Source organism: Pseudorca crassidens, chromosome 17 (genome assembly GCF_039906515.1).
Source record: "Pseudorca crassidens isolate mPseCra1 chromosome 17, mPseCra1.hap1, whole genome shotgun sequence".
Classification (NCBI taxonomy): Eukaryota; Metazoa; Chordata; class Mammalia; order Artiodactyla; family Delphinidae; genus Pseudorca; species Pseudorca crassidens.
Window position 1 is genome coordinate 19,100,840 of NC_090312.1, and position 13,108 is coordinate 19,113,947.

At 33.6% G+C, this 13,108-nt stretch overlaps 1 protein-coding gene across 2 annotated transcripts in view; it reads left to right on the top strand.

Annotated features, from left to right (window-relative positions):
- The window catches only part of MRPL13 (mitochondrial ribosomal protein L13), a 35,883-nt gene that overhangs the window by 7,650 nt on the left and 15,125 nt on the right, over positions 1-13,108 (top strand). Inside the window, exons 3-5 of one of the 2 annotated variants that reach the window (XM_067711386.1) lie at positions 1,105-1,198; positions 3,881-3,941; positions 9,549-9,635. In XM_067711386.1, the coding sequence (XP_067567487.1) occupies positions 1,105-1,198; positions 3,881-3,941; positions 9,549-9,635 (242 nt within the window). The remainder of the gene's footprint in view (positions 1-1,104; positions 1,199-3,880; positions 3,942-9,548; positions 9,636-13,108) is intronic. The other variant, XM_067711387.1, reaches the window with a different exon arrangement.

Consider the following 13,108-nt stretch of genomic DNA (forward strand, 5'->3'; position numbering starts at 1 on the left):
TCAACCAGCTAACAGCAAGCTTCCCATTCCCAGATCTTTCCTTCCCACCCCTGGATTCCCTTACACGCTAATGAAGAAAACTCACCTGCTTTATCCTCTTTCCTTTACCCTTGCCTTATATAAACTATGAACTTCTCACTGAAAATTCTGTCACTCACATTCAAGCTCTGCGTAGACTCTTATAATGTAATCTTCAGTTTTGAGATACTGTACTTATTTATACTTATTTTTTCAGTGGTGATTTTTTTCAAATAGATAACCTTCAAGAATCTTTTGAAGTTTGTTTTTCTATTACTAGAATAGGCACTTAATAAATGTTTCTGACTACTTGATTTTGTCATGTACAGTGACTTGTGAAAACTTACACGTTGACTTCTCAGGTTTTTTTTTTTTAGATGAACAGCCAGGCCTAGGGGTACTTTTCACTGGAAAATTAATCCAAAACATATATTTTGATTTTCAGATCATCTGTTGCATCAAGTATATGTGTACTCATAGTTGCTAGTCGCGGTTTAAATTTAACTAGTTAAATGTGTTTGGAAAAAAACCTTGGGTTAGTAGTTAAGCATAAGACCCTAGTATTCTTTTCTCTGAATTTGAAAAGAATAATCAATTATGATGTTTTACATTTGTTTCCAATTTACCTGTTGGTAAAACAAACCATTTTTCATCTATATGCATATGGTTTTCATTTTCTCTTTTATTTTTAAGGGAAAATTTGTATGAGATATTTAAAAGTGGTGAAGTGTAATTAATAGTACATTTTAATGAAGTGTAATTATTGATCGGCAGAGAAAATAGCAGTAACAGTAGTTTGCCTTTAAAAGATGTGTCATTGTTACTGGCATCTTTATTGAATTCTCTTTTACCTTCCAGTGTTGAGATTTTCCAACTGTCCAGCCAACTCTTTCGATGCTTAGATGTTATGTGAAAGAGAAACATAAATCTATTCAATGATTTTGATGTTGCACTGTGACTTGCTTTATATTTTTTGATGTGTTTTTTGGACTTTGATAAGCTTTATAAAAAACCAAGCTCACTTTTTCTTAAAGTCAAGAATTTTCATATAAAATCTTTTTTTTTCTTTGTTCTTTTTAAATCTAGGTGACTGTGGAGATCATGTTGTCATAATGAACACAAGGCACATTGCATTTTCTGGAAACAAATGGGAACAAAAAGTATACTCCTCACATACTGGGTAAGATAATGCTTTTGTCAGGGAAGATAGGCAGTTGAATATATTACTTTAAGAATATTATTGGTCTTATTTAAAAGAAAAAAGGTTTTTTCGAAATTTAAGAAAATACCAATTTTGTTCATGCCACATGTATGATTTACTCAATCAAAAAAACTGCAATAATATACCAAATACTCATGATTACCTGAGAATATTCGTTTTTCCTGGAAGCTTTTCATATAACCTCTCTGATCTAGATTCTTCCCATTTTTTAGTCAGTCTTCTCACTTCTTTCTTTCTGTTTCCTATAATTCATCTTACTGCTGTTTCCAGAACCATCTTGAACTTCTAAAAGCACATGAGATATTGAAAGAATGGTGAGTGAAATCCCAAGTTTGGAAGATACCTAAAATCTCCACAACATGCCTTTCAAGTTATAGGTCTGCCTATCTGAATAGTAGCTATCTCCTAGCTCATGAGGCAGCCCATTCATTCTGCCTTTGATGTGGTCTAAATTTTAGAAAGATCTCAATGCTCTTGAGTCATCATCTGTTTTCCTCTAGCTTTCAGAATGGTCTTAGTCCTTTTTTGGACAGTGTAAAATTATATCTTCCACATGACATCCTTCAGATAGTTTTGAGACAATGATCAGCAAGTACCCACTGATCTGTCTTTTCTCTAGACTAAACACCTGTAGTTCCTTCAAAGTTCTTTTTATGGCTTCCATTCAGATGTCTTATCTCCATTATACCTTGGTCACTGTTCTCTGGGTGCAATCACTGCTTATCAGTATCTTTCTTAACTAAATACACTCACCTGGCTGTGTTTTAGTGGTTTTCTGGTATAATGTGACTCCACCATCTTTCAGTTATGCAATCTTCTATTGTAGTAGAACTTTTCTTCAAGGCCACATCACTATGTGCTACATTGAGTTCACCATCAGCTAAAACTTATAGGTCTTTTTCAAACATGCTGCTGTTCAACCATGTATCCTCCTTCCTGTGTATTTTAGTTGCATTCTAATCAACTGTAGTACCTTAAGTTTACTCCATGTAAATTGTATCTCTGGCCTTCTAGGATCTTTTGAGATGTTGATTATGTCATGTAATGTGTCAGTTAACCCCTCAGTTTCAGGTCATGTACAAATTTAGTTAAGCATACCTTCTTCAGTATCATGCAAGATATGATTAAAAATGTTGGCTTTTCATTCTTGATCAAAATTATTATTTTTTATTTCCAAGTGCACCTTCATCTTAGACAGGCAGACTTTGATATTCCCATCTGTTTCTTTTCCTCTCTTGCCCAAGTAGGTCTTAAATGCTTGGGATAACTTTTTTGCTTCCATTAGCCAGCCTTTGCCCATTCCTACACTTAAACACTTTCATGAACTCTTTATTTAATGTAACAAAAATGAATTCACATCCATCTTTAGTAATTTTTACTGTTGGTAAATCTCTATATACAAACCAAGTTTTATAAAATTTCCAGGTAATTGGGAAAGAAATATGAAAATACAAGATAACAATGTGATAAAACATAAAGTATTTTTTTCCTGGAGAGAAAGAATACAGGAATAGAAGTCTAGACAGGTATTTCTTTTTTTGAGGCTGAAATTCCATGAAGCAAATGAAAGAGCATGAGTTTGAAAATTATCCATCTTTCTCAGCAAATTTCTAAATTTGCTTTCTTAAGTTTTATTCCTAAAACGTGTTTCTCTAAATCATCTTTAAAATGTTTTCAAGTCTTGTTGAAAGAAACTTATAAAAGGAATCATATTTAGGTAACCTTACATTTTTCTTGCAGTCTATTGCCTTTACATTTTATTTTTCCCTTCCTCAAAAATCATTACCATTCAGTGTAATAAAACCTTGCATCTGTATGTTGTTTTTGTTTTAAATTTCTTAAGCACTGTCACTTGACTCTGATAAAAATCTTGAGAGGTAGATGGGGCAGATATTATCATTTTCCTTATATGAGCAAACTCATATATAAAGAGATGAAATGAGTTGCCTAATATTATACTGGTAGCCACTGGCAAAACCTAGATTCCAGACCTGGATCTGGGGTATTCAAGTTACCAAGATGCCCTCAGTACTATCCCAAATATTTTTTTTAATCTACATTTTATATATAATTTTGATCTGAACACAATGAAATATTTTATTACTTAGAACCAACACATGACTTCCTGTTAATAGGAAACAGGAGCACGACTTGTTTAGAGTATTAACTTGCCTTCAGAACCAAGTAGTCTACCACTGTTTTCTCCAAACCTGACCCCTAGCTTATTCACTTTGTCTGATTTGTCAGGGAATGTGAAACATTCTGGCACTTTGCTTTTTTTTTTTTTAATTCAAATAGTGATAAACTAAGCAGTGATAAAAATGTTTGACTGAATGAGTGAATGAATGAATGATGAATAACTTTAACTTCCAGTAGAAATATAAATAGTTAGCCAAGAAATTTTCTAAGATGTGGAACTTTTTATGAAATAATGATTGCTAATTTGACCACTTAAGAGAATAGCATTTCAAATAGCATAGGTTACTGCTTAATTTTTAAGACATTGATGAACAGCATAGTTTCGAGAAACAAGTATAATTTCATAATAAAAATAGTTTTCATATTATAAAAGAATGTTCATTTCAAGAATACTGTACCATAGCCTACTCCCAATTTTAATGTCTTTGTTTCTTTTAATAGCTACCCAGGTGGATTTAGACAAGTAACAGCTGCTCAGCTTCACCAGAAGGATCCAGTGGCAGTAAGTTTATAGTATTTTTTATTATATCACACAAGTTTTGATAGGTATTATTTCGTTATCATTCAATTCTGTATGTTTTTAATTAGTATGTTTTGCATTTAATCAAAGAATTTTGATGCTTTTCTTTTTAATTTCTTAACATCTGCATGATCACCTAGAATATGATATGATTGCTGAAAATGTTTGGGGGAGACAGATGTATGTTTGTATGTGTGTATATATGTTTATTTTCCATTATATCAAATATGCTAGGTATGTTGTTCCAATCTTAAATTCTCACTGACTTTTTCGTTGTTGTTCATTTGATTTACTGATTACCTGAGTTATGTTAAAATCTCAGTTGTGGATTTATTAATTCTTCTTTGTAGCTCTGTCAGTTTTTTGTTTTTTTGTTCTGTATGTTTTGAAGATTTAGTGTTAGATGAATTAACTTAAGTTTGGGATTATAATCTTCTTAAGGAATTGATCAAGGTATATACTGACTCTCTTTATCTCCAATAATGCTTTTCAACTTGAGGTCTGTTCTTTTTATATATTAACATAGCTATATCAACCAATTTTTTAATTTTGTTTGCCTCATATTTCATTTTACAGTTTAATTTACTGAGCTAGATTTTATTTTCTTTTTTATCCCCTTCTTTCTTGCCTTCTTTTGGATTGACTGAGCTTGCTTATTAGAAGTCTAGGATTAATCAATATCTTTACTTTCCTCAAAATCAAATCAAGGCCCCTAGAAGATTATTAATACCTATTCTCCCTTTCAACCTGTATGTTTTCTCTGTTCAAGATTTTTAAAAACTCTTAAAATTCAGCATTCTTGTTATTGTCTTATACTGTTACTGATTCTTTATGGTCTTCTTTGCTTACGATCGCTTCTTGTAACTGGGATCAATGTCCTTCTCCTCGAAGAACTTCTTGTTGACATTCCTATCATAACATTCTGAATAGTGAACTCTCCTTTTCTGTCTGAAGCTATATTTTTGCCTTCATTCTTGAAAGATAGTTTTGCTTTTATATGCAATTCTAGGATTACCGATTTTTTTCTCTCAGCTTTTTGAAACTATGATTCACATAGATTTTAGTGTCCGTTATTACTGTTGATATCAGATGTCACTTTACTTGTTTCTTTATGTGTATTCTGTCTTTTCTTTCTGAATACTTTTAAGATCTTTTCGTCGACTTTGGTTTTTATATGTTTCTTTTTGGGCTTTGTCATTGTTTTGCTTGCGGATTGGTGTCTTCCGAAAATTCGTCAGCTCTTCTGTGTATCTTCTAATATCGGCTCCCTTTATTCTCTGTCCTTTCCCTTTGGAAATCAGATTATACATACATATACAAATAACTTCAATTATTGTATTTTTTTCCTTTTCTTGAAGCTTTTACTGTTTGTTTCTTTTTCAAATTTGCTGGTCGGTTTTGACAGTCTTCTGTTCCCTTTGTCATACTTTGGTTCCCTCTTATATTTCTTTAAAGATATTAAACGTAATTCTTAGCATTTGTGTCTGATTCTGATATTTGTGGTCTTTGTGGGTTTGCAATTTATTGTTTCTGTTCAGGATACTTGGAAAGTATATGTACCTTGGAACTTCATCTCTGGGAATTTTTGAGACCTACGTTAAAAATGAATTTCTTCAAAAAAGATTTACTTAGCTTCTGGCAGGTACATGGGGCCATATATACGTATATACCTATATATATATGTATATATATGGCATCCTAAGACCTCTTTAAGCTATACTTTCGACCCCTGGATTTTGGTCCCCATAAAAAGGGTGAATTTGGGGCCTTGTAAGGTCAGGTTCATAGTTAAGCAGTTATCTGTCAGGAAAGACTTTTGTTTTTTCATTTCCTCACTCAGCACCCTGAGTATTGCCTTTCTGTTGAGAAGCTGGGTTTATGAGGTCATCTTGATCCTACCTCCTAACCCCAAAGTCATAGTCCTGTAAAACCCAAGCCCTGCACTAAACTGATGCCCTCAAGGCCAATGCCAGCCCTAGGACTCTTTTGTCCTTTCTTTTACTTTTGGCCTCTAGTCAGTCCCATGCTTTTAAAGGATTTAAAAAGCAATACTGTTAACTTCACTAATGTTTATTATGTTATCATTAGAGTTATATACTGGGAGAAATTTCTAAACCAAATGCTTGTCCTCAGTATTGCTAAAAGCAGATCCTCCTTTTGCCATTTCACAGTTTTATTTTTTCTTCCTTAACTCTTGATAACCTAGTCTTTAAACTGTACTCCTAGATTTGGTAGCATTTTCCCCATTGGGACCTGTTTTAGCTTTTTACTTAAATGAGCAAAGTGTTAGACTGTGAAGACACTCCTTTTTACTTCCCTAAAATGGTGAATAAAAATAAATGTCTATTGTCAGGATGCAACCATTTGTTTGGTGTTGTACTGCCTATAATTTTTTTGGCTAAGGTGGTGGTGGGGAAGGGCATGTTTATTATTATAAGGTCTGACATGGCATTTAGACGTTCCATGCTTTACTGTTTATTTTTACTTTTCATAATTATAAAAACATGCTCAGAAATTGCTTCTTAAGAAATATTTAATGTTCTGCTTTATAATTCATGTGTCTTTAGATTATCACGGGTCAAAATAAAATATCCTATTTTGACTATTAATATGGATTGCATATAATAGTAAAAAGTTGTTAGGGCTACTGGTAATATATACTACAACTTTTACAACAAATTATAGTTTTAATACTTATGTTTCAATGTTTTTAAAATTAGTTTCTAGTTTATTCAGGTATGCCAACTATACACTAGGAGGCAGTATAGTCCAACTTTTGATGTTAAGAATTTGGCTTTGGATAACATTTGTAGAAATTGTTTCAAATTATTTTTTATGAACAAAGATTGAAATGCATTGCAAAATGTTTGATGACGGCTTGGAAAATATTTAGAGTTAAATCCATTTGAATTTTTACCTCATTAAAAGATCTTAATTTTTTTTTTAAGTCTTAATTTTGATTGTGTTTCTAAAAAGACTGACATGTTAACGAAGAGGTCAGTTATTTTACTTCCAATTGAAACACTCAGTGTTTTTCTGGAACAGTAGGTCTTCTTCCAGCAGACATAATTTGCTTATCAGTACTTGGTATATGTGGCTTTTAGGAGAATTTGTTTCATGAAGCATCTTTCTGATTATTAGTACGATCTTGGAATATTACTTGTAAAGTACATTGATTAACATATTTAAATAGTAGGCTTTTAAATATTTCAGTATATTTTTATAATTACATAGAAGATCACTAATTCTAAACTCAAATAAATATATTGATTCAGCCCTTTCCTTATACCCTTTCTCTCTGTCATACATTTTAGTTTCCTTAGGAGTCTCTGTGTTCTTGTATTTTTCTTCTAATATGGTTCCTTTCTTATGTTTATTCCCTCTCCTATAGTTTATAAAGATACTTTATGTGAAACAAATGTCACGTGCCTGGGTTACACATTAGATGAGGAAAGTATTTAATACTTATTAACCGTGCCTTGTTCTATCTTTCTCACTTTCTGAATTCCTTAGAGTTTATGCTTAAGTCTATACAGCTAGAATTACTTCATTGCATATGCAAGTTGTGTCACATTTATTTTTGGGGGTATGTATATTTGTATGTCTGTCATCCCCTTTTTCTCTCACCTGGCAGCTTGTAACCCTTTCATACTTTCCAGCTTTCTCTAATTTGAGTGTTATGTTTGCATTTTTTAATAGGGCATATTTTAAAAATACCAACTTGTTAATTCAAGTAAATACAACTAAATGTTTTTAAGAACATGAAAACCAAATGCCAAGTAACCCTGCTAATGCAACAAAATTGCTGTTAGGATGATATAATGACAGAAGATATAATGACTTGCTTATCCAGACAAGATGCTGAGTAGTCTTAACATTGTCACTTTCTACTAAAGACTTTTAAAACATAAAAAATTTTAAAGACTAATATCAGTGCTGCCCAAGAGAAATTTCTGCTATGATGGAAATGTTCTTTGTCTGACCACTTGAAATGTGGCTTATGTGATTCAGGAACTGAATTTCTAATTGCTTTTAATTTTAACAATGTAAGTCTGTATTTAAATAGTCTCCAGAACATAAAGTCTCAACAGCACTAACACAGAAAATAGATGGAAAATATATATGGGATGCCATTAGCTTTAGTACATAGTGAGGTAGTCTGATGTGATGAGAAAATAAAAAGATCAGGAAGTCCTCTTATAGTGCAATCCTATTCCAATGTGTATTGTTTTAATGGGTTTAGTTTCATACATGCCAAATGATATCCTTGAAATATGAGTACAGATGGAAAAAATCAGTTTGACTCTCCAAATGTCTCTTAGTTTTATGAAGCTTTTGCAGTGTATTTGTATACACTGTATACCAGGAGGCCCCCAGGAAATTCTGGAGCACAAGGTGACACTGCGTGCCTTTCTCTTGACAAAACATACATAAAATCACATTCAGGCCAACAGTGAGGATAACCTTAACAAGGGGAAAAGTAAATCATGAAAAGGTTAGTTTGCCGTCTTGGGAGTGGGTATGACAGGGAGAAGGGACTTTGTCTTCTTGAAAAGTTACAGAGAGAAACACATTATAGGTGTGTTTGCAAGTCCCATATGTCTGTTCTGGGAGTAAACCTACCTGGATTGAATCCAGCACCACCACTTAATAGATACATGAAATTAGGGGGTGCGGTTCTGTAACCTCACTAAATTTGTTTCCTCATCTGTGAAGTTGGCCTTAGTATCATAAACAAGATAACAAATGTAGTGCAGTGACCGCTGTACACACAGTAAGTTTTCAGTGAATGCTAGTCATTACCATTGTTACAGATTGGCGACTCACAGAGTCAGTCGCGTGACTGTATGGTCAGGCACAGTTTATGAATTGGAAACCTCCTGATCTCCCACCTGGAGGAAACGAGATTAAGCCTCCCTAGGATCTGCTGTAACCTGTATGTAATAGGTTATTATTTTTTTAATAAATTTTTTAAATTATTTATTTTTGCTGCCTTGGGCCTTCGTTGCGGTGCGCGGACTGCTCACTGCGGTGGCTTCTCTTGTTGCGGAGCACGGGCTCTAGGCACGCAGGCTTCAGTAGTTGCAGCACGTGGGCTTCAATAGTTGTGGCTCGCAGGTTCTAGAGAGCAGGCTCGGTAGTTGTGGCACACGGGCTTAGTTGCTCCACAACATGTGGGACCTTCCTGGGCCACGGATGGAACCCGTGTCCCCTGCACTGGCAGGCGGATTCTTAACCACTGCGCCACCAGGGAAGCCCTGTAATAGATTATTTGAGCCACAGGTTCTTGTATAAGCTTAAAGAATTTTTTTCTTATTCTATCTAAAATTGACACATACACAAGTTATCTGTTATCTCTTCCTTTTGTCCCTTTTCTAAATAAAAATAAACAGATTCGAAAGAAAATAGTAATGTACAAAACAATAAAAGTTACTTTTCTGTTACTGCCACATATCTGCTTAGGTCTCAGTTTCATTTCTTTCGTATTCACATTGAATCGTAGCCCACTCGTTTTCATCACTATCTCTTATTGTGTTTATATCCCCAGCACATTTTTCTTATTGAGTCCCCCGTGTATCTGTTTTTCAGATTGTTAAACTAGCTATTTATGGCATGCTGCCAAAAAACCTTCACCGAAGAACTCTGATGCAGAGGTTGCATCTTTTCCCAGATGAAGTAAGTCACTGATGATACTTTCTTAAATTTTTTTTAACATCTTTATTGGAGTATAATTGCTTTACAATACTTTACAAAGTTTCTGCTTTATAAAAAAGTGAATCCGTTATACATATACATATATCCCATATCTCTTCCCTCTTGCATCTCCCTCCCTCCCACCCTCCCTGTCCCACCCCTCTAGGTGGTCAAAGCACCGAGCTGATCTCCCTGTGCTATGCGGCTGCTTCCCACTAGCTATCTGTTTTACATTTGGTAGTGTATATATGTCCATGCCACTCTCTCACTTCGTCCCAGCTTACCCTTCCCCCTCCCTGTGTCCTCAAGTCCATTCTCTAGCAGGTCTGCGTCTTTATTCCCGTCTTGCCCCTAGGTTCTTCATGACCTTTTTTTTTTTTTAGATTCTGTATATATGTGTTAGCATATGGTATTTGTTTTTCTCTTTGACTTACTTCACTCTGTATGACAGACTCTAGTTCCATCCACCTCACTACAAATAACTCAATTTCGTTTCTTTTTATGGCTGAGTAATATTCCATTGTATATATGCACCACATCTTCTTTATCCATTCATCTGTTGATGGACAGTTAGGTTGCTTCCATGTCCTGGCTATTGTAAATAGAGCTGTAGTGAACATTGTGGTACATGACTCTTTTGTACCACATGAATTATGGTTTTCTCAGGGTATATGCCCAGTAGTGGGATTGCTGGGTTGTATGGTAGTTCTATTTTTAGTTTTTTAAGGAACCTGCATACTGTTCTCCATAGTGGCTGTATCAATTTACATTCCTACCAACAATGCAAGAGGGTTCCCTTTTCTCCACACCCTCTCCAGCATTTATTGTTTATAGATTCTTTGATGATGGCCATTCTGACCGGTGTGAGATGATATCTCATTGCAGTTTTGATTTGCCTTTCTCTAATGATTAATGATGTTGAGCATTCTTTCATGTGTTTGTTGGCAGTCTGTATATCTTCTTTGGAGAAATGTCTTTTTCGGTTTTCTGCCCATTTTTGGATTGGGTTGTTTGTTTTTTTGATATTGAGCTGCTTTCTTAAATTTTTAATTAAATGTTTTCTCATTTTAAAAATTGTTGTATTTTCACAGTAATTTTATGTCAACTTCTGAAATATTTTTTGCATTTTATAGTGAATGCACTATAATAACAATTGCTTCTATCTTAAATCATAAAGTGAGCCATCATTGGACTAAAAACCAAAAGTCTGTAAGTTCTATATTTTCATTTTAATAACTGCTTTCTTTGGAAGAAGGAACTATAGTCTACTTTGTTTGGAATAGAAACTGTAATTAGAGCCCCTGTTAAATTGAGGGTACTCATAGATAATTTCATGAACTACAAAAAAGTATGAATTTAGTTTACTTTTTTTGTGACCTGTAGCTTCTATGAATCATAGACTAATAGCTCGGCTTTGGTTGCTAATTATTTCCCATGATTTAACTTGAGAATACTTATTCCTACTCAGAATTTGTTCAGCTAAAAAGTACTTGAAAATAAAAATAGACATTTTTATCCATAACTGTTGTACTGGTATAAGTACTTGGTTTTTCTCTCTGGTATAATATAATAAAACACTATAGAGGTTCTATAATAAAATAGTTGAGTCCAGGCCATGGAATCGGACTGCCTGAGTTTGAATACATGCCCCCACCATCTACTGACTTCATGGCCATTATTATCTCTGTTTTCTTATCTGTGAAATGGGCATAATAATAGTACCTACTTCGTAAGATTGCTGTAAGGGTTAGATGAGATAACATTCGTAGAGTACTTAGACCAGGCCCTGGAACAGTAAGTTCTAGTTGCTATCAATATTATGGGTTATAATTGTTGTCCTTATAGTTCCTACTAGAGGAATAAGGTAGAATTCATTCCAGGCTATAAAGTTATTCAACTGTTCAAGACACTTGTATGTTCTGTTGTTAGTTTAAATAATGCATGAGTAAATTATTCAGGCCTTTATCAAAGTGGCTAATTTATTACCTTTACTTTGCATGAATGAGTAGAATAATTTCCCACTATTCACTTTACCTCTGAGGTAACAAGTATGGGAGCAGTATCATTATATAAGGATAAATGACTTTGGGCATGAAATCACAAGAATTTTAAAACTCTTGTTTCTGATTATACTTTCACATGCTTTTAGGAACCATAATTTCTACAAGGAACAAAAAAAATAGTAATGTTATTTTTACCAGTTATAAGGTAGATACATTTCAGCATAAATTACTTAAATAATTTCAGGCTATAAGATAAATGAGCCCATTTCTCCAAAAATGGATTGCTAGATTTTTTATTGTCATGACCATGGGGAAACAGGCACTCAGACATTGCTGGTAGCAGTACAAAATGGTGCAACCCACAAGGAATCGGGGAATTAGGTAACATTTAACAAAAATACATACATAAGGAGATTAATGCTTGATCCGGCTATCTTATTTATAGCAATTTACCCTGAAGATACACATATACAAGATTATTGTTTCCACATTATCTACAATAGTAAAGTAATGGAAATAAATAAATGCTTATTCATAGGAAATTGGCTAAATTATGCTATATCTATTCAGTTGAGTACTATGCAATTATAAAAAAGGAATGACAGATATCATTGTGATGATAAGTAATGCTTTCCAGGATGTACTGCTAAGTTTAAAAAAGCAAAGTGGAAAAGAATATAGATAGCATACTACCTTTTATATGCATTTATACATATGTATGTTTACATACACACATATATATTTATCTCTCTTCTTTTTGTGTAAAGAAACACAGGAAGAATAAATGAGAAAATGAAGTTGGTTACTTACTAGATGATGGGCACAGAAAGATGAAAGGAGTAGGGAAGAGAACGAGATTTTTGGAGAATACCTTTTAGATTTTTTTTTTTTTACTTTAACTTTTTTATCATGTTGAGGTTTTATATATTCAAAAAATAAAAGGACAATACCAATATAAGTAAGCAGAACTAGTGCACAGATTGTGTTTTCTAAGTGCTATTCCCTATTAAAAGGAATGTGGTTCTTCTTAGAAATGTTGTTTCTAGGTCTGGAACAAAGAAGAAGGTCATTTTGGAGTGCACACATGCACAAGATTATTATTTCTGCATTGTTTATAATAGTAAAACAATAAGTAACAGAAAGTAAGACAGTGATCAAAACCCGTTGGAGAAATATCAAGAGAACAGAGGAGGCAGCTTGAAGTGGTGCCCACTGACCAAATATGCACTGTGTGAGCCTTGAATGGTCATAATGGTGGATTACCTTGAATAGAAAACAAAAATCTATGAGCCCACAATGATAGTCCCAAAATTATTTTTAACTGATTATAATTTCCCTTCTTTCTGGAGAAGGAAAAGCTCTTCTTTAGAGAAGAATGTCATCTAAAAAATGTAGAAATAATACTGAATTAGAAAAGCCACCATTATCAGCATATTCTGTATCTATTGAGTA